The sequence below is a fragment of the Ostrea edulis genome, chromosome 5, assembly GCF_947568905.1.
Source record: "Ostrea edulis chromosome 5, xbOstEdul1.1, whole genome shotgun sequence".
In the NCBI taxonomy this organism is placed as follows: domain Eukaryota; kingdom Metazoa; phylum Mollusca; class Bivalvia; order Ostreida; family Ostreidae; genus Ostrea; species Ostrea edulis.
In genome coordinates, this window is record NC_079168.1 from 26,954,538 (window position 1) to 26,968,930 (window position 14,393).

At 34.0% G+C, this 14,393-nt stretch overlaps 1 protein-coding gene across 1 annotated transcript; it reads right to left on the reverse strand.

Annotated features, from left to right (window-relative positions):
• Positions 1 to 4,725: 4,725 nt before the first annotated feature.
• On the reverse strand, positions 4,726 to 10,135 carry LOC130046251 (uncharacterized). The gene is made up of 6 exons (XM_048880972.2): positions 10,052 to 10,135; positions 9,667 to 9,729; positions 6,980 to 7,033; positions 6,824 to 6,874; positions 5,791 to 5,907; positions 4,726 to 4,866 (listed from the first exon to the last, which is right to left on the reverse strand). Exons 1-6 carry the CDS (start codon positions 10,110 to 10,112, stop codon positions 4,823 to 4,825), a joined length of 390 nt encoding a protein of 129 aa, XP_048736929.2. The 5' UTR covers positions 10,113 to 10,135; the 3' UTR covers positions 4,726 to 4,822.
• Positions 10,136 to 14,393: the final 4,258 nt, after the last annotated feature.

Genomic DNA, 14,393 nt, shown 5'->3' on the forward strand with positions numbered 1-14,393 from the left:
TACTTGTTCTTCATTTCTGAAAAATATGACAATTTCCTCATTTTTAGGAGTTGTCTGCCCTTTGATGTGTTGCATGTTTGACTATGAATCATACCATTTCTGGAAGAGGACTGTCTGTTGTAACTTTCAAACATATTTAAATTAAATAAATTTAATTTCTATTGAAATAATTTCGATTTAATTTCACCCCTTTTCTCGATTTTTACATATATCACATGCCTTTAACATATTTTAAGCTTGAAAATACGAATGTATATTTAATTGTTGTTAAAAAATTTAGAAATTCATTTCAAAATTAAGGATTATCTCCCTCACGCATAGCTCTTATACTTAGACGAATTTGACTCCACTGTTTTGGCACTCTGTTTTCCCTAAAATAGCTCTAAAAGTTTATTGTTATTTCGGATTTCAAACATTTCGGTTGAGCATCACTAAAGAGACATTATTCGTCGAAATGAGCATCTGGTGCTTCAAAACTGGTACCGTATAAGTTTTAAATGTAATATTGATGAAATATGCAAAATACATTTGGTGCTTTGTATTGAGGCTATGTTGAAAATAACAGTTGAGGGGGGGGGTTCAGTTATATTTCAGTATATTCAGTTATTCAGTGTATACAGATATTCAGTTATGTTACAGTATATTTAATGCTGTTATAAAATTTCGAAATTTATTTCAAAATTAATGATTATCTCTTCCATGCAAGGTGAAGATAACAAACAGTGATCAATCTCATAACTCCTATAAACAATACAAAATAGATAGTTGGGCAAACACGGACCCTTGGACACACCAGAGGTGGGATAAGTTGCCTACGAGGACTAAACATCCCCTGTTGACCGGTCACACCCGCCGTGAGCCCCATATCCTGATCAGGTAAACGGTGTTATCCCCAGTCAAAATCAGTGTGCCAAAAACGGCTTAACAATCGGTATGAAACACGTCAGACAGGATTTGATCCAATGCGAGGTTGTATTGACAAATTAGATCGTTATAACGACCATAGGATTTGCGAAATGCTGACTTCAATCGAGACTGTTGAAACCCCTGCACCATCATCTTGTTTGTCAGTAGTTACCTCGATTTAAAAACTGACTATACGCAGAACAAGCTCTTGCTCCATGCATAGCTCTGATCCGTAGACGAATTTGACAGTCTTTGGCACTCTGTTTTTATATTTAGTTCTTACAAGCTCTGATCCTCAGACGAATTTGAATGCAGTCTTTGGTGCTTTGTTTTTCCTTTTAGTTCTTACAAGTTTATTGTTGTTTCGGATTTGTATGTTCATGGATGTTGCCAGTCACAGGTTCTTTAAACCACCACAGGTCATGGATGATACCCTTTCCAAATCGTGCCGCCAGTTCCTTACGCACAAATTTACAAACAGAGGAAAAGATGCCGTCAACGTAAGCAATATTCTTCGTCCTAAAAGAGTTCAGTCATGTATTCCAAATTATATTAAGTTCAAGTTTACACCTGATAATTCCTACAAATGTATTCTACTATTGCATCCAAAGTTTTCAATTATAAACAAACTTTGCAGTGCCTAAATATGGACCATCGTATACTTAATTCATCTACGTGTTCTTGTTCTTCGTCTTTTTTCAACTCTTCTTTCAACTATAGTCCAGCAGCTAGACATGTCATTATTGGTGATATTGTTATAGAAGAAAATGTGGACTTCACATCACTTATCCTAAAAGGTCCTAAATACAGAGAACATCGGTATTTCAATTGCCGACATAACTTCATTTCTATCACGTGCTCTGTCTAGGAGTACTCCAGACGATGGGTTGAAGATGAAGAAGAACTTGATACATTGGCAGCATGTATCGAAAGTATAAGAGGAATATTAAAATCCCACATTAGACAAATGAAAACAAAAGTACTAACCATCTATCATTCTGTGTTTCGTAAACCAGAAGTGATAAAAGAATTAGATAGGTTATATGAGGAATATATTTTGGTTCCAACTGACAAAGCTTGTAACAGCAATGTCTTTGTTTGTAAGGATCATCATTACAACTGTATTTTTAACGAACTTGGCATTCCATCAACTTTTGGTACCTTTACTCCAACTGCCCTTTCAAAACATGAAATTCTTCAAATCCATGCTTCAGTTTTAGAAACATTTGATATTCCAGTCATTGGGTCGGATGAATATGAGTTACCGTACCTATACTTGATTCCTAAACTTCACAAAACTCTTATAAACAAAGATACATTCCTTGATCCGAGAAATGTTCTATCAAGCCCCTATCTTTGCTCCTCACAAAAATATAACAGCTGTTTAGGAGGAACTTCAAACGTACTATGCTACATGTACTATACATGCTGGAAATGGTGTAAATCAAATGTGGATTCCTAGAAATTTTAAAGAACTTTCAGCACACCTGAAATTGGAAAACTTTTCCCAGATCGACAACATCAAAATGTTTGACTTTTCAACACTTTACACGATCACTCATCACGATAAATTAAATACTAGATTTTTTGACATCATACAATTGTAGAGACGTGCTTCAACAACAAAAGTGGAAAATCCAAATATTCATATCTAGTGATCAGTCATCCAAAAAACTACTTTCTTAAACGTCCGTGATCTTTGGTGATCAGGTCTTCGAATAGTCTTTTTTATATTCATATAAAGCAGACTTTCATCAAAAACTTGTACATGAGAAGAAAGAAATCTTGCTGGGGCTTTCAATTCGACATTTATAATATATATCGATGACGTATTATCTATTATCAATAAAAATGTTCATCCATATGTCGATTCGATATATCTCAGTGAACTCAACATAAAAGACACCATAGAGTCGTGCACGTCTGCTTCATACAAAGATATTTCCTTTAAAGTAGATATTGATGGCAAACTAACAATACAACTCTCTAATAAATGGAATGATTTCAACTTCTCCATCGTCAACTTCCCGCATTCGTGTAGCAATAATCCATTATCACCTGCATACGGTGTTTATATCTCCAAACCGATTCGATATGTAAGAGCTTTTTCTGAGTATGGTTAGTTTTTGAATTGAGGCAGGCAATTATTAAACAATTTGATGGTGGAGGGGTTCAACACTTTCAGTTACAATCAGCATTTTGCAACTTATATGGCCGTTCTAATGATCTAGTTTGTCAATGCAACATATCATTGGGTCAAATATTGTCTAACGTGTTTCATACCGCTTGTTAACCGTTCTAGGCACACTGATTTTGACTACAGATAGATCCGTTTACCTGATCAGGTTATAAGGCTCACGGCGAGTGTGACCAGTCGACGAGTGATGCTTAGTCCTCCTAGGCACCTGATCCCACCTCTGGTGTGTCCGGGGTCCGTGTTTGCCAAACAATCGATTTTGCATTACTTATTGGAGTATTGAGATTGATCACTGTTCGTTATCTTCACCTTTTATATATAAACTTCATGAAAACCCATACAAAGATACATTGCTGGATCGAGTAAGTGTTCTACCAAGACCCCATCTTTGCTCATCACGAAAATATTAACAGCTGTGAATGAGAAACTTCAAATCAGCTGTGCAACTACATATGCCACAAGAAGTGTTAATCAAATTTTGATTCTAAAAAAAATCTTAAGAACTTTAAGTAAACTTGAAATTGCAAAACCTTCGTCGAATCAACAACATCAAAACGTATGGATTTTCAACACTTTACACGAACATTCTTCACAATAGATAAAAGGCTAGACTTCCTTTACATCATAGACGCGCGCTTGTTCAACAGAAATGGAAAACGCATATATTCATATCTAGTGATCAGTTATCCAAACATTTACTTTGTTAAACGCCATTTGAGTCCACGCACAAGTACTCTGAAGTTGAAATAAAACGTATGCTGGAGTTCCTCACTTGCAATATTTCCGTGGTATTTAGTGATCAGGTTTTCCAACAGTCTGTTGAAATTCCCAATGACCACGAATTGTGATCCTTTGTTAGCTGGCCTTTTTTGTACATTCCAATAAAAGAGTATTTATTCAAAACCTTCAACGTCAGAACCAAAAAAAAAACTCTCTTCGTCTGGCCTTCAATTCGTCATTTAGATATATCAATGACGTTTTATTTATTAACAATAATATTCATATGTCTTTTAGATAAATTCTTCTTGCTAAGAATAGAAACAGCAGGTCAGCCAATAAGGGAGCATGAAAGGTGAAGATAACGAACAGTGATCAGTCTCATAACTCCTACAAGCAATACAAAAAATGGGAAAACACGGACCCCTGGACACAGTAGAGGTGGGATCAGGTGCCCAGGAGGAGTAATCATCCCCATGCGATTTAATAACAGTTCTTACATCTCTCCCAGTTCTGTGTGTGTGGCTTTTCATTTTAACCTGTTTAGTCATTTGAAAAGTGGCTGAAACTGGATATGATTCTTGGAATCAAGGAAGAAAGGGTGGTTTTCAGGTATTTTGTTTGAACCACCTTTTCTTCCTTGGTTCCAAGAATCATATCTAGTTTCAGCCACTGGGTGAGGACACGTGTGAGATTTGAGGCATTACATGTACATGGGAACACGCAACTGCTCTGGAGTACAATGAAGCTCATGAACTTTTAGTTTTCAACATTGATAGCTGAAAACTAGGAAAATAATTGTCTCTATTGAAAGTTTCTTTCATTGTTTAGAAGGAAACTAATGCCATTACTAAATGTTCTATTCATTACCAGAATCTCGTCTCAAAGATGTGGCAACAATAAAAGAAATCAATGTTTTTTTAATTTGTATAATCGATTGTACATGCATCTTTGTCCTAATATTCATCCTCACGCATTGTCGTCATCGTTCCCACCAGTGTCTCATCCCCCAATCAGATCCTTGACAGACTGTGCGATACCTAAACCTGCATATAGTAAATACATCTTTCAATATTGCGATCAGAGGAAATAGTAGAGGTTTACATCAGAAAACAAAATTGTACTTTTGTACGATTGTTAAGTTCTGGTATTGATAAGCAGCAGTGCCACTTCAGGTATCTCAATAGAACTATATAGCAATGACTGGTGTCATTTTCTTACTTGGATGAATGCAAAACAATACAAAAAAGCGCATTTATAGAGTCTTTAATCACCAAAAATGATAAATATCAGTGATTCAAAATGTAAACGGTGATCATCAATTGTATGACGTGGAAATTCTACCTGATAGAAAACACGTGTCATGTTACATCTAGTTTCGAAAACAATGGTTGATGACGCAATCTTGCACCAAACACTTTCAGAAGTCGTATAATTCAGTGAAAAGAGCCTATACATATATGTATTTCATAAAAAAAAATATCTGACTTTTCCACACATTGATCAAAGGTTAACGGACAAACATGAAACCATTCCCTCATATTGGAGTGAATGATTGATAAATTGTTCTTGAAAAGATGCCTGAATAAATGAATAGATAGATGATCTACGAGCGTTATCTCTTACCATAGTACCACATACTGAGGGAATAGAACTAGAAACAGTTTTTGTTGGTGCAGAAGGGACATTTTCTCTTATTTGAGCATACACATATATACTTATTTGTTATCAAACCAGATCGATGTGACAATGAATAACACATAATATGTCCCAAAACGGAGATCGGAAACGGAAGCCAATCTGCTCCAAGAGATGAGTTGTAAGTACTAAGTGAATATATGTAACAATAAATAAAATGTATTTGGATTTCATACAAAATGAATTGCACTTTTTTAACGTACACATGGACATAAAAAGATATCCACATACTCATATGCCATTATATTCTTCAGGTTAAGCTTTGTAGTTACCTTCTCCTACTCTCGCCATAACACGGCCGACACTGAATCTCCTTCTACGACGTGACCTCCTGCGGCCCCCTTTTCTCCTACGTCGGCCCCAACGTTTTTGTATGTCATGTGTTTCATCTGATGAATAATTCACAATTTTTATTGATCTTTTCAATCAATAATCATAAGAAGGTAGTGATTTTTTAGTGTTCTATAATAACATAATGATAATGAGATGTTGATTCCTCAGTCTACTACGCTAATATACTTATAATGAGATGCTGATTGTTCAGTCTACTACACTAATATAATCATAATGAAAGAGAGAGTACTTTACACAACTATAGGGACAATGAGGTAGTGAGTGTTCAGTATTCTATAATGATATAACATTATTCAGTATTCTACACTAATTGAGTTATAAAGAGATAAAGTAATCTACACGAAAATAACAAAATGAGATACTGATTATTCAGTAATATACACGAATATATAGAGATAAAGTAGTCTACACCAATATATATATATATATATATATATATATATATATATATAATGTAAGAAAATATTCCACTATGATATAGCTATATTGAGATAGAGATTGTTCAGTTTTCTACACTAATATGATTAAAAACTTCAAAAAACGTGACAGAATGTATGTTAATGTATAACTACCACGTATATTTTCAATGTTTTTGCAATTGATAGCTTTACAAGTTGCATTGGTAGAAATTACCTCATGAATAAGCTGCAGTTGCAAATAATCCGTGCACGAATACAATTCTACTTGTAAAATATAGTATGCATTTTATGATGGCTGCAAATTCAACAGAAATGAAGAAATGTAAGAAAAAACTTCATATTTGAACATGACTGTTTAAACCGCAAGATTTCATGCCAGTATGTGTTTTATGAAACACTAACTAGCATCCATCAACTTTCCTTAAACTTCAAAGTTCCTGCTGTCATGTTATATATTTTCAAAATGAAATATATATTCAAACAAGTAATCTTAAATAAAACCATTGATGCTAAAATGATTTCAAACACTTACCCTCATTTGATAGCGCTGAATCGCCCACTGCACGTTCAGAATCTGTCATATCTAAGAAAAATGTATAAAAAAAAATTATAATTACTCTTCGTAACATAGCATCTAAGAGATAATGTCATCTGCAATACATACAAAATCATCTAGACAGTCTACTACCTGCAATAGCACTATCCATATCTCGCCTGGTTCGAATCAGCTCGTGTTTCCCATCTGGAGAAGGAATTGAAATTGAACTTTTATAATTATGTGGTGAGTTTTACTATTTGTTTTCAGAAATTGTTACTTTATACCGTTGGGTTATTTAAGACATCATCATCCAATTCTACTGTTTTTATTGAAATTTAACATTTGTAACAACATTGTCTTTGTTTGTAAGGCTCGTTATAACAATTGTATTTTAAACGGACTTGGCATCAATTCGACTTTTGGTAATCGTACTTATACTCCAACTGCCTTTTCAAAAGATGAAATTCTTTAAAACCATGCTTCAGTTTTGGACACATTTAATATCCCAGTCAATGGGTTGGATGAATAGAGTTACCGTACTAATACTGTATTCCTAAACGTCATAAAAACCCTTACAAATAAAGATACATTTTTTGATCCAGTAAATGTTATACAACGAATCTATATTTGCTCCTCACGAAAATATTAACACCCGTGCAAGAGAATTTTGAAAGGTATTGTGCGACTACAGATGCCAGAAGTGGTGTTAATTAAATGTGGACGGTAAACAAGTCTTTTATCAAATCAACAACATCAAAACATATGACTTTTTAACCCGCTGCACAACCATTCCTCATGATGACATAATAACTACACTATTTGATGAAAGCTGGAGATGACGAACAGTGATCAATCTCATAACCTTTATAAGCCATACAAAATAGAGGATTGTGGAAACACATACCCCTGGACGTACCAGACGTAGGATCAGGTGTCTCGGGGGATTAAGCATCCCCTGTCGTCCACCCACACCCACCATGAGTCCTATATCTCGATCAGGTAAACGAAGTTACCCTTAGTCAAAATCAATGTGCCAAGAACGCCCAAAAAATTGGTATAAAATTATGAAAGTATGACATTATAGACAGTTGCTTATTGAAAGGTAATGATAACGAATAGTGATCAATCTCATAACACCTATAAACAATACAAAACAGAAAGCTGCGCAATCATGGACCCCTGGATATATCAGATGTGGGATCAAGTGCCTCGGAGGAGTAAGCTTCCCTTGTCGACCGATCACACCCGCCTTCAGCCCTCTATCTTGATCAGGTCAACGGAGTTATCCGTAGTCAAAATCAGTGTGCCAAGAACGGCATAACAATCGCCATAAAATACGTCAGACAGCAATCGACCCAATGATAGGTTGTATTATATAACAACGATATAATTTCCAAATGCTGACTTTAAACGAGACTGTCGGAACCCCTGCACCATCAACTTGTTTGTCATTCTTATTTTTAACACATGGTCATTTGCAGAACACGCTTGTGCGTATCGAATCAGTTGAGAGATATAAACATCATGTGCAAGTGAGAATAGATTATAGCTGCATAAATATGGGAAGTTGATAATCGCGAAGCTGAAACTATACTGTTTATTATAAAGTTGAGTTGTTCATTTCCCGTTAATATCTATTTTCAATCAAATATCTAAGTATGAACCGGAAGCTGATGACTCTGTGGTGTCATTTATTTCCAGTTCACAAGGATATATCGAATTGACATATGAATGAATTTTAGCATCTTTAATAGATAAAACCTTATCGGTATACATGTATCTAAATGTCGCATTGAAGACCACAGCAAGAATTTTTTTTTCTCAAGTAGAAGTTTTTGAATAAATTCTGCTTCATATGAATATAAAAACAGGTCAGCTAGCAAAGGAGCACAATTCGTGCCCATAGGTACTCCAACAGACTCTAAGAAGACCTTATCACCAAATACTACGAAGATATTGTCAATGATGAACTCATTTCAATTTCAATTTCAGGGCACTTGTGTCTGGAATCAGAGTAGTTGTTAACAAAGTAATTTTTGGATCAGTGATCAATACAGATGAATATTTGCGTTTTCCATTTTTGTTGAAAAAGCAGACTACTAACAAACAAGTTGATGGTACTGAGGTTCCAACAGTTTCCTTTAAAGTCAGCATTTCGCAAATTCTATGGTCGTTATAGTAATCTAGTTTACAAATACAACCTATCATTGATTGACTTGCAGGTGATAATGGAATATTTCTATAGAGATATGAAAAAGCCGCTTTGTTAATTTCAAGGTACATTTCTACTGAAATGTAAAGATAACGAACAATGATTAATCCTATAACTCCTAAAAGGATTACAAAATACCGAGTCGAGCAAAGACAGACCTCTGGGTATACCAGAAGTGTGATGATGTGCCTAGCAGGAGTAAGCACCTCCATCAACCGGTTGTATTGGTAAACTATGTCGTTATAACGGTCATAGCATTGTGAAATACCAAGTTTAAACGGGACTGTTGAAACCCATGTAACTTTAATTTGTTTCTCACTAGCCTGCCTCGATTCAATAACTGATCATATGGAAAACATGCTCTAGGGTATTCAATTAGTTGAGAAATATATTTTCTATAAGAAAAACAAAATTAAGTGTTGTACAAATATGGAACCTTAGACATACCAAAAGTGGGATCGGGTATCTAGGAGAAAGCATACCTTTTCAATCGGCAACACCCAGAGCGAGCCCTATAACTCTATTGGGTAAAAAGGGTGTAGCCCGTAGTAAAAAAAAAAAGAAGATTAAAAACGGTCTTAGATATATTATGCTATTAATTTCATACATTGGTGAAGTTACTCACCAAGGTCTGAGGAACTTTCGAGATGATGGTAATTACTTTCGTCAATGCTCTTGCTGGATGATTCTGAAATGATAAGTTTTGTGAGTCACAACTATCAATAGATATAAATGAAAATAATGTGATAGATATTAGAGTTGAACATATACATACGGTAGATTCCTTATTTTACGCGAAGACTTATCGCGAGATCACTCATGAACGTCAAATCGCGAGAAAATAAATACGCGAGTGCTCTGTTGATCAAGCGTTTTTGCATGTGTTTTAGCAATATGAATATAAAACCGAAAAATATTTTTTTCGCAAGTGATGTTTCTCGCGAAACTACGTGATAATAAATTCCTCGCATATATTTAGGAATTTACAGTAAAGATAGGTTGATATTTACTTTGCAGAAAAATACCAATTAGTGGTATTGCGAACAGCACTAAAACCCTCATAGGAACCATATTGAATATCCGTCCCTGCGAGTCCCAATGATTTTGAGAGAAAATACAAAGTCTTTATATGCACTGTAACTAACGCATGTTTTTTTAAAACAAATACGGATACGAAATTACCCTTTTAATCATACCTGTCAAATTGCCGGTTTTTGAACAAATATCTATGTCACATTACCCATTCAGTACTAATATTTACAATGCATGCACACCCTATTCTGTTTGGTTATTGTAAAACACATCAAATTTTCAGGAAGTTAATTTGATTTATATAGGGTTTTCTTACAGGGTCTAAGCACTGTCGCTCGAGTTGTAACTTAGTGTATTTGATGTTGGAAACTTTTCCGTTTACTTTCTCGTAAAATACTTTTCAATTTATAATCCTAACGAAACAGTCGTAGTTATGTTGCATAATATATTTACACAAGTAGAGACTGCAATTCAACTGGTAATCAAAATAGATTAACACAAGTGTAGAGGTTATTAATATATAATTTCAAAAGAAAGGTTTCCACAAGCGATATCCATTATAAGCCGTTGCATTGAATCGGCCGTCAGCATTTTAAGCATCCTAAAAACAAGGAAATTGTGATACGCTTTTCTTATTTAAAAATGTCGGAACAGAGGAAACAACTTTAAATGTCTTCTCTATGAACAAAGCATGTATACTATAGGTATGTAAGGACACTTGTGTAGTTTTCAAAGATTATAAATGCATTCAAACTTGTAAATGGACTAAATGCAGTATTGACATTTTAAGTGCATCATAAGAAGAACCTTTGATCGATATCTAGAATTACAGGTGTTTAGGAAGTTAACTGGGATTGCTAGATTGAACTAAAAGGAAATCCCACAGTGTCTTCGACATGTGCTTTATACTTAGCCACAGCAAGAGATTGTGTCTTCCCATGTAGAAACCTTTGAATATATTCTGCCTAAAAAGAATGAAAGGTGAATATAACGAACAGTGATCAATCTCATAACTCCTATGAGCAATACAAAATAAACAGTTGGGGAAACATGGACCCCTGGATATACCAGAGTTAAATATATAAATTCATATTTTATTGAATATTTAAGTTAACGGCAAACAAATAATTTAACTGTAAACAGCTTTTCCATCGTGGGATTCCAATATTCATGAAGCAATGTTTTCTTCTCGCCAGGATATGGTGATCCTGTCTCTCAACTGCTTTAAGAGCCATTCTCTGTAAGCATCAACATTTTTAATATAGGGATGAATAGGTACCCTCACCGATTTTGTTGAAATTAGGCATATAGTGATTTTTTGATGCCCTCTCATAGAATTTGGTACCAAATTCTTAATTGGGGTACCGTTGCCATGGTAAAAAGAACATCTTGAAATAGCTCGATTTTGGACTGTTTTTTATTAGACATGAACACAGTAATTTTACTGGTGTACAAATTTCTCTATTGCTCACTTAAAGATAAAGTTAAGCATAACAAATGCATAATAAAACATCAATAAATCAATATTGGATTACCTATTGTTCCTGAAGTTGAAAAAAAAACAATGTTTGGCATTTTGACTATTTTTGAAGAAAAAAAACCCTACAATTTTAAGCCATTTTAGAACATTTACAGGAAAACACGACAACATACATCTATGAAAGTTATATATGATTTAACTCATCCCTTTATGTGTAAAATATTTATAAAAAAACCAAAACAACAACCAATGTCTTATTTTGCTGATTAATATTATATAGCTTCAAAAATTGGTTGCCATGGTAATATCATGATCTGAATGTATAATGAAAATCTCAATATTTTATTAATATAATATCCCTAACCTAATAGATTATCTCCCATCTATTGAATTTGGCATAAGTAAACTACTACACAGTTAAATTATCATAATGATAAGTTGTATCGGAAAGTATTAAAGGTCTGCTTATTACCATGTGATAGTGTAGACTATCTCATTGTCATATTATCTTTGAACAAATAATTATTGTGTTATCATAACAACCATTCCTTTTATCTTTGAAGAAAAATACTAATTATAAAACTGATTTGTTTCAGCAAGCAGAAAAGTATATGCCTATTGTAATGTGAAAGTGTTGTCATAATCTAAATAATTGTTATGAAGTACTTTAATAATTTCCATGGATTAGTCATAAGTTGATGTAGATAAAATTTATAAAACCATGAAATTAAGAAAAGCATATCACATTGGTAGAATATAAAACTCAAAATGAAATTATATGAATGTGGTTGAATTACTTTGTATCGATTGTAATGTTGAGTATTCACAAGATAACTAGATATTTATCTATGTAGGTATTTCCTGTAAAAGCATTATATGACTCTGTTTAATTATTTAGATTTGATTATCACAAAGGGGAAAATATGAAACAAAATGTGTTAGTATGGAAATGAAAGGGTCAGCAACCATAATCACTGAAACCAATTCAATGTACTTCCGCAGATTGATTCTATAATATCATAACTTTATCTTTGTATTCATTTGCTGGATAAAATATACTAATTGAGAAATAATTGAATTTGTAGTTTAATTGATCAAGAAACCTACTTCCATGGAAACATATTGGTTATTTAGTTAACTACAAAAAAATTACCTACTTATGCTTAAATAAATCAGTTTTGACCAGAGATAGTCCAAAAGTCCTGTTTAAGATTTATCTAAAATTGTATGGAGTGGAATCCACTCCTATGGTAGAACTTTTCTGGATCCGTGCAAATATATGTATATGTAATAGTGTGGGGTTAATCTACAGATCTAGTATTTCGAAGTGAAAATGGTGAATATCCTCAGTTATCTATGGAATTTACGCTTGTAGATGAATATTTAAATACGATGGAGAACCGAGGACGAATGCTGGATCAGTTTACACAAGTGTATATTTGATATTTCATATTGCCAAGTATTTCAATTACTATTTCATGGGCATGTGTTTATACCCACAGGCAATGCTATGTAAATAGTTTCACGAACTTGACAATTCGCGACAATATTTGATGGACATTTATTGTCATTTATATCACACAATTAGTGACTTTAATTGGCAAATAAAGAAAACATAGGTAGAGCATACAGGTCAGAAGAAGCCGTCAAAGATTAAGCAAATCACTTTGAAGGTAATAGAAGACAGCATATTTATGATAGATACATTATAAAAAATTTTTTATATTTTCATAATACCAGAATGGTTTATCTTTTATGTGAGCAAGCTGCACAACATTCTTCTTCCTCCATGGAGTTGACCTCTTTCTTCAGTGTAATGTGAACTCCATCTGAGTCAAAATAGGGGACCTAAGCTTGTATTAACAAAACGAAACTAAAACTTAAACTTTGTACATTTCGTATATTGTCTACAACGGAGAATCATAAGTTAGTTGTATCCAGGGAACACTGTCCAACTTGGCCTTACACTTCTCTAACGAAGATGTTGCCGTTACATACTCTAGTAGACGGTGTCAGTCTCTAACCTACCGAGAAAAGATATTTCTATTGACATGTCTGTAGACACATGAATGTCTATGGCGGTGGTCTCTAGTCATGGCATCTCCATTGTGTGTAATACTTGACATTTTTTATGTCTATCCTGTTTCTTGATCGTGTAGCAAAAGCAAAATCCACGTTCAAGACACACCTGGCGGTTCTACCCTACAATTGTTCAAGGAACATGATTAGTGTGATTTGTACTGAATGCTACTGAGGACGCATGTTCGATCGATGCTCCGATCAATGTGTAGTATAGTGTAGCTTTCACTTGCGATTTATACCGCTTCAGGGTTTTTTGTAGAATTTCCAGTGAGTGTGTTGCTTTCGAATTTCTGATCGTGGTTTATGATTACAATTATAGAAGTTGATATATTTCATTGTCACCTAATCGACGGGAGAACCAAATATAGCCTTAGTTCATTATTTAACATAAACCTATTGGAGAGAACTTGTTTGTACCTGTTGATCAATCATATTACTTGACATCCATATAGTGAAAAGATATTGTTTAGATTAATTGATAAATTGTACAATGTAACATATATGTAGCTGCTATGAAAGCCCAGAAGGCTCATTCGAGATTCGAAATTCAAAATACGAAATTCGAATTTCGAAATTCAAAATCCAAATTAACCAATCAAAATGTAGGTCACAATAGATAAAAGGGTAGAGGGTACATGCATGTAAACTTAAAATATGACAGAAAGCTTATACTTCTAATATGTTTACCAAACAACGAAACATGTCTTTTAAAACTATAAATGTTAGATGATGTATGCTTAGCATGCAGACAGGCGCGT

What these genes read in the sequence shown, in the direction of transcription:
- LOC130046251 (XM_048880972.2), bottom strand. Translation starts at nt 10,112, where the DNA reads ATGGTTCCTATGAGGGTTTTAGTGCTGTTCGCAATACCACTAATTGGT. An exon ending in AATTGGTATTTTTCTGCAAA is followed by an intron (nt 9,730 to 10,051) that starts GTAAATATCAAC and finishes TTATCATTTCAG; the next exon opens with AATCATCCAGCAAGAGCATT. An exon ending in CGAAAGTTCCTCAGACCTTG is followed by an intron (nt 7,034 to 9,666) that starts GTGAGTAACTTC and finishes TTCCTTCTCCAG; the next exon opens with ATGGGAAACACGAGCTGATT.